At 38.8% G+C, this 7,500-nt stretch overlaps 1 protein-coding gene across 1 annotated transcript in view; it reads right to left on the bottom strand.

The window, feature by feature from the left end:
* The window catches only part of LOC125044105 (glutamate receptor ionotropic, delta-2-like), an 8,349-nt gene extending 1,181 nt beyond the window's left edge, over window positions 1–7,168 (bottom strand). Inside the window, exons 1-14 of the mRNA XM_047640557.1 lie at window positions 7,150–7,168; window positions 6,975–7,052; window positions 6,753–6,775; window positions 6,133–6,248; window positions 5,673–5,780; window positions 5,197–5,329; window positions 3,695–3,804; window positions 3,084–3,174; window positions 2,802–2,960; window positions 2,066–2,219; window positions 974–1,101; window positions 506–592; window positions 258–381; window positions 1–86 (exon numbers count right to left, since the gene is read on the bottom strand). The exon at window positions 1–86 is cut by the window's left edge and continues 63 nt beyond it. Coding sequence (XP_047496513.1) covers window positions 307–381; window positions 506–592; window positions 974–1,101; window positions 2,066–2,219; window positions 2,802–2,960; window positions 3,084–3,174; window positions 3,695–3,804; window positions 5,197–5,329; window positions 5,673–5,780; window positions 6,133–6,248; window positions 6,753–6,775; window positions 6,975–7,052; window positions 7,150–7,168 — 1,281 coding nt within the window. The 3' untranslated portion in view covers window positions 1–86; window positions 258–306. The remainder of the gene's footprint in view (window positions 87–257; window positions 382–505; window positions 593–973; window positions 1,102–2,065; window positions 2,220–2,801; window positions 2,961–3,083; window positions 3,175–3,694; window positions 3,805–5,196; window positions 5,330–5,672; window positions 5,781–6,132; window positions 6,249–6,752; window positions 6,776–6,974; window positions 7,053–7,149) is intronic.
* Between the last annotated feature and the right edge of the window lie 332 nt (window positions 7,169–7,500).

The raw sequence follows: 7,500 nt of genomic DNA, 5'->3' as shown, positions 1-7,500 counted from the left end.
AAAAAAGTCTCTCTCGCCAAGGAAAACCTACAGCATTGGCACTTCTTGTAGTCCGTAGCAATTGCGACCTTCAGGAAAGACAAATCCTGCACGAGAGTAGTGAGAAAAAAATACACATTTCTGTATCTGTTGACGACGTAGAGTTACACTTGATATTACGGACTTTACTTATTACGCGTGTTGTGCTACGTGGAACACAAAATAGTAAGGGCAACATTGCTGTAATAAAAAGTGGGTACGAGTAATGCAAAGCTTACCTTAATAAACGCATGATCGCCGGTGCGGACCATATCCACGCCGCCATCATTAGAGGAAGCCATAATGCTGGGCTGACGTCGTAACAAATCGCCCACTTTTCCCATAAATTCCCGTCTGTGCCCTCTGCATGACAAGCCAGGGAGATACACTACATGCATTAGAGAGTATTTGAACAACATACACCCATGATATCCGCATTAAATAAACAGTTACATGCAGTTACAGTACTTTGATGTTTCGGGCTCACCACGAACAAAGTCTCGTGTACTGATCCTTGCTTAACTGTCCATGGAACTTCCTGTTGGTTCACCAGGTCTTCCAGCGAATCGGCAATCTGGAGAGGTTGCATTGACTTTTGTTTTATATTTTCCTATCTAAAAGGGTAACATTCAGTTACATAAGGGCATATACTTATAAAAAAACACAATTAAAAGGTGAATGAATAATTAATTGGGAAAGTACAGGAACTGCTGTTCTTTTCTTTAATTTAGAAACTATTATTTGTGTTAGTAATGCTATAAAGAGAAAAATATTCTTATTCTCTGAGATGAGGATTAACTCTACAGAGAATAAGATGAACAATTCCCATCCTAAAAAAAAGAAAAAGAAAAACAAAAGAAAAAAAGGAAAGGAAAAAAAAAAAATCTATCTATCTATCTATCTATCTATATATATATATTACCTTTTAGTGCAAAGTTAGAACAAAGAACTTCACCTTGACAAGTTTAGGAGCAGTGAGGGAGGCGATGAGGGTCCCTGAGTATGAGTAAATGAGGGTGAGGACGAGAAGCCACCAGAAGCTGTGAAGAACCCGTGAAGCATTTGTCTGCCGCATGGTATTGCCTGGGTTATAGGGGGTTATAAAGTTATGATAATGTTATAGACGTGTGGAATTCATATCGAACACATTGCCAGTAAAACAACGAAGGGAAGAACAAGAAAACACACGAATGTTGAAAGCCTTCTCGATGTATTGCTTCTTCAAGAGATGAGGGAGGAATACAGCGAAAAGGTCCTCGAAATATTAGTGTTTTCTTGTTCTCCCCTTCGTTGTTCTATTTACATTATGTTATAAAGCTATGAGTTAGTGTTAAGTTAAATCATTGTGAATTATTGCCCGATCGCAGTCTTTCTTAATAACATTTATGAAGTTCTATAGCCTATGTACTTTTTTTTTTAACCTGACTTTGAGAAAACCATGATCGGACAAACATGATATATCTTATGCTACATATAATTCCCGGATCATATTGGCTGTTTAAAATCATTTGTTTTAATAGATACTACACTATACTACATACAGACAAGTGCATGATGTGGGCTACAGTATCAACACGGATTTGCTAAACAATTGCTATTAAACTTTCGAATGAAGTCAAGTCTATATGTAATTTCCTGTATTTTTTTCTTACTATAATCACGAGAACCTAGATTTCCTATTTGGTACTGGTGATATCTTTACAGCCTTAATCAACATAAAAGTGATAGTGGTGTTTACTTCAAAATACCTGGAAACTGTAACTGCAAAGCTTTGTATGTGTACCAATCCATAGAAAAACATAATTTTGATACAGCAAACAAATCCAAATATATTAGAATCCTGTGAATGCTTGCGAGTGAGTTTGGTTTTCCGAATTTATGAACAATTCAGTCCTAAAGAATTTAACTGATAAAACAAAATATATCGAAAGGTATGAAGACCTTGTAAGACTTAAACCGATAAACAGATACGTAATCAATATAACGTGTTAAATATACCCACATAAAAAGACATACAAAGAAAAAAATGATAATTGCATATACATACTCTGACTGAGCAACGCCTTGGCAGTGTAAGTGATGTACTGAATGAGGCTACCAGGTAACTTCCCCCGGTGAGGATAGAGGAGAGGGAAGTGAGCCGATAACAGCGAGAGGAGAGTTCCTACCACCACTACTAACACGGCTGTCACTATCCACACCTACAAAGGAGATACAGAAGGCGCTAGTGGGGCTGTTGCTGTTGACGTCGATGTTTCCCTTTCTTTATTTTTTTTTTGTTTCACTCATACTCTTTTTTTTTGTGTGATTGTCTTATTCTCTCTCTTTATCTTCCTGTCTGTCTGTTTATGTTTATGTCTTTGTTTGTCTGTCTCTGTCTCTGTCTCTGTCTCTTTCTCCTCCTCCTCCTCCTTCTTCTTCTTCTCCTCCTCCTCCTCCTCCTCCTCCTCCTCCTCCTCTCTCTCTCTCTCTCTCTCTCTCTCTCTCTCTCTCTCTCTCCTTCTCTCTGTCTCTCTCTCTCTCTCTGGATTATTCATGTAGGATTAAGGAGACTCCACCAAGGCGCGATTAATACTGAAGTACATTTAACAAAGTCTTCTTTGGCCGAAGTACATTAAAGTAATTTACATCTAAGTATACATACCAAAATAACAAATCTAGCAAAAATGATACATCTAACTAAAGGTATTTTGCCTGAAGTACATCTAAATACACATCCCAAAATAACGTATCCCTTTTTAATGCATTCCGTCATGATCAAATGAACTAAAACGAGTAATGACCTGCCAGGAGAACGGCGCGAGGAAAGCCGTCATCTTGGACCCGCTGGTGGGCTTCGGCAGGAGGATCCCCGTCGGTTCCTCGAAGAAGGGCGCCGTGAAATCGATGGCGGTGGAGCGCGAGTGACTCACGGTGAAGCTCCCGATGGCGCCGTCGGCCTCCTGCAGAAGAGGTGCTCGTGGGTTAGGGGCAGGTTCTCTTGGCTTCTTAAAAGGGATTTTCTCCTCTAATTCGTATTGAAACTAAGAACATACAAACAGACAAACGACAGACGACGTACTCACCCCTCTAACTACCATTCCGACCATTCCATTCCAATCCCCGTTTTCGTCCTTGACACCAAAACTACCATCAGGAACTTCTACTAGTCGATACCTGGCAGAAATTAAAGAAAATGGGAAGACAGATAAGATAAAAGGATGATGATGCCGTTGATACTAAGGATAATAAGGATAGTAATGGTAAGGGTGATAAAGGCAATGATGATAATGGTCATAATAATAATAACTGTATTGTTGAAAATAGTAATGATAATTAACAAAGTCATGACTGTAACCTTAAAAAGTAATGTTTATAGTTATGATAACGATTATAATAGTTAAGGTAATAATAATGTTATGACGATACAAACAAAAACTAATCTGTAAAACAGCCATAGTGTTTGTTAGAATGATTAAAAACTATCAATAAAGATACTAATGATAATAATGTAAATGAAGATATCATTAACGAGTGGTAAGCAAAATATTTATAATATTTATAATTCCAATAACAACAACAATACCGCGATAGTCGTAAGAACTACAACGACCAATAACCCTAGCCAATACTTGGAATTATATTTACATTAAAGAATGTTAACAAACAAATCTACTTTTTTCCGTTTAGTCCATACTTGAAACCAAACTGTTTGACGAGTAATTCCAGCATCGAAAAGCAGAATCCAGTTGCCTTAATGATCTCCGAGGAACCGCTACGTTTCTCAAGCATGGTGAAGGGAGGGCGCTGAAGAGGAGAAAGGAAGTCAGTTCCATTTTTTTCTTTAAAGTGGGTTAAGTGTGTAAATGTTGATTATTGTGTTAGAAGGTCTGAGTGTGAGATGTTTATACCCTAAAAAAAAAAACACTACTAGTATAGTGAAGGGAGGGTGCCAAGGGGGGGGGGGGGGCGAGACATGCTTTTAGCAAGTGTTTTTTTATGTGGGTTGAATATGTAAAGTGTTGAGTATTCTCTGTGTAACAAGTTTTGGATGTGAAATGTACTGAGCAGAAGAGAAAAATGTCTAAGATTAAGTGTTAAGTGTGTGAAGTGTTACGTGTTGATAAGGATGAGGTATTATGCAAGTGTTATAAGTGTGTAAAAATATAATCATACCCTGTGCACAGTGGAGGGAGGTTGTTAAGAAGAGAAAAAGTGTTCAGTGTTAAGTAAGTGCTCTGAAGTCTTTTAAATGTGTTAAGTATTCAGTGTTAGTAAGGAAAATGTGCTCAGAAGATATATTTATTATACTTTTAAGTATTAAGTAAAGGGTTAAGTGTGTAAATAGTTTTAAGTGCTGCCTAGGTAATGAAAGGGTGGGGGGCGCTAAGGAGGGAAGAAAAAACGTTAAGAATTAGGTAAGTGTTAAATGTGTAAAGGATGTCAATGTTAATAGGGTCAAAGTGTAAATACCCGAAACAAAAGGGACGGTGGAAATATTGGGAAAGGAAGTCTGAAGTATTAGGTGAGTGTTAAGTGTAAAAAGCGTTGTGGAAAGTGTTGAGTACTTATAGAGATGAGGTGTAAGTAGCAAACGTAGATATTTGATGAACCACTGCGTTTCTCAAGTGGGTGCTGATAAAGGGAGAGACAAGAAAGAAGTAAAACAATATAAGGAAGAGCGAGGAAGATTAATAACTAAATAGAAAATAATAAGCCAAAACACGAAAAATATATTTTCAAATATTTTCGTGTAATGTTTAATCACAAATGATGAAGAGATGAATTATTAAAAAAATACATAGAACATATTCAGTTATTTCATAATTACAAAAAGACCTCACCACAGACATGTGGTTACATACACTACTTTGTGTGTGTGTGTGTGTGTGTGTGTGTGTGTGTGTGTGTGTGTGTGTGTGTGTGTGTGTGTGTGTGTGTATGTGTGTATGTGTGTATGTGTGTGTGTGTGTGTGTGTGTGTGTGTGTGTGTGTGTGTGTGTGTGTGTGTGTGTGTGTGTGCATGTGCGTGTGCGTGTGTGTGTTTCTGTATGTGTGAATCAATGTTTGTAGGATTATATGCAATTATGTTTGCATGACTTTGCATATATGTACGTACAATACATATGTATATATTCCTTTATCCCAAAAAGACTCCTTAATCACACACATACACAATAAAGAGGCAAAACGCATTACATGGACGGTGGCGAAAGTGAGCGTTGCATTAGCGAATTCCTTTTCGACGCGAGAGAAGGTTTCTGTTCCCGGAACGACGTACTCGGACAGCCAATTCCGAGGTCTGACCTTCCCGCACTCCACCAGGCGCGTTCTAGGGAGCATAACGATAACAATCAATAACATTAATGGTAATATTAACTGTGATTTAACAAAGGGCTTAGTAATATTCACAATGACAAGACAAACAAATGGATAATATTAGCAGTGAAAGAACGAAAGATTCGGTAATATTAAGTACAATAAAACAAAAGAATGGATAACATTAACAGTGACAAACAAAAGGATATTAACTGTGATAAGACAAAACTCTGGGTAATATTAACAACAAAAAGATAAAAGACTGGATAATACTAACAATGCTAAAACAAAATACGGTTAGCGAAACAGATGTCATTTGGGTTAAAGAGACATCTATTCAGAGACACTTTGAACACCTTAAGCGGAGAGCCAGACTAGCATCCCCGTCGAGACAGCGCGACGGTGATTGGCTGACGGGCGCGAGATGCTTATCCGGCTCTGTGTTTAAAGTGTCCGAAGTGTCTCTGAATATGATAGCCTCAGCGTCAGGCGGGGAACGGGGGTGGGAGTGGGGGGGGGGGGGGTCGTAGCTATTTGTTTAAACTCATGTCGTTTATTAAGTTCATTTCATAAGCTGTTGTTATATCAATATGTTGGCTTTGGATACAAAATTATAGAAAGATAAACATAGGCAAGTATACTGATTGTTTGATTAGATATATACATAGGTAAATAAAGAAATATACAGATAAGTAGATTGCACATGTATAGATCAATAGGGTAATATACAAGTAGATTAGTTAAATAGGTGGATAGAAAAACAAACGAGTAGACCTACTGATATGATAATATATATTTGATAATTTAATGACTCACTGGAGCGTCTGGTTGGCACGAGTGGGCAGCCAAGACGGGTGGGCACCTGCGTAGACTAGGTTCCTTTGAAGCCACCTGTGGAAGACCCAGCCTAGGCACGGCCACCAGTGGGAGCCCTAGCGAGAGAGAGTGGTTAGGGATATTGGTGGAAAATATTCGATGATGAAGCTCTGTTGACAGTGAGAAGTTTTATCGAAGATGGAAGAGGAATAGCGGGAATGGTTGTTTACATAGTTTCAGAGGATAGGAGGGTGGTGTGTGTTAATCGGGAATGATATTGAAATAATTTACAAAACTGTGAAAGAAACTGTCATAGTTTTGTTGATTTCTCACCGTAAGTCATGATCTTTAACATTTAAGATTTAACGGGAAATGATTGTTATTTTATCTCTTTTTGGGTGGGAGTTTCATGTCCAGAGTGATCGTATGTGATGGTGTAAGCTAGCATAGGAAAATGTTATGCGCTTCATACCCGCTGAGCTTACACACAAGCTACCCACGAGTAAAGAGGGAATAGCTGGTTTTCCAAGTTATGTGGTACTGATCATAAAAAGGTAGTGACTACCCCTCATTTCCACTTCCAATGACTCCCTCAGGGCGCATCACAGAGACAGACTGACATAAGAGAGTGAATCTGCCGTGGCTGAAAACAAGGTAGAATTTATATCAGAAAAGACATCGGATGCATGTTGCACAGCGATTCTGGAGCTTAATGCATAACACCTAACGTTGCTGAAAAGGGAGAGGGAACAGTATATCTGGAATTTTGCTGAGAAGGCCGAACGTCTTTCCTTCCTAATTCATCTTCACCCTGTCTAGCAAGCACTGAGGGAATAGAATACCAAGCCCCCCAGTATTTTCAACAATCATGGGTGGTATTATGGGCCCTGCTCCTTCAATCGGTGAGGAAACCTCCTTGCCTGGTCGAAATTAAAGGGGGTGGAGTGGCCGTGGGCATATGTGGTATTCTTGTTAAACTGATGAAGCCTGGTAGTAAAAATATGGCTTAAGGCTTACATGCTGTCCTGGCTGCCATGTGGCAGTCTGAAATAATTCCCAGAGAGGGGAAAAAGAAGCGCTGCATGATATGCTGACCTGCATTACATCGGTTAGCATATCATGCAAAGCGCTCGCTCTCATCCCCAGATACTTATCAGAACCTGGATTCAGTACAACAAATCATATCCTTGGGATTAGATCACTGTAGATCAGTCTAAATCTACGTCTACAGTCTCCTTGTAGCGTACATCCACTTCAAAAAGGGTTTGACTCTTTACACTATGAGTCACCCTAGGAAGTCCTGAGACTTTGAGGAACTCCAACAAGGATTATTGGATTAATGACAATTTTATATACTTACTGAAAGTG

The sequence above is a fragment of the Penaeus chinensis genome, chromosome 35, assembly GCF_019202785.1.
Source record: "Penaeus chinensis breed Huanghai No. 1 chromosome 35, ASM1920278v2, whole genome shotgun sequence".
Classification (NCBI taxonomy): domain Eukaryota; kingdom Metazoa; phylum Arthropoda; class Malacostraca; order Decapoda; family Penaeidae; genus Penaeus; species Penaeus chinensis.
This window is presented reverse-complemented; position numbering and strand designations above follow the sequence as displayed.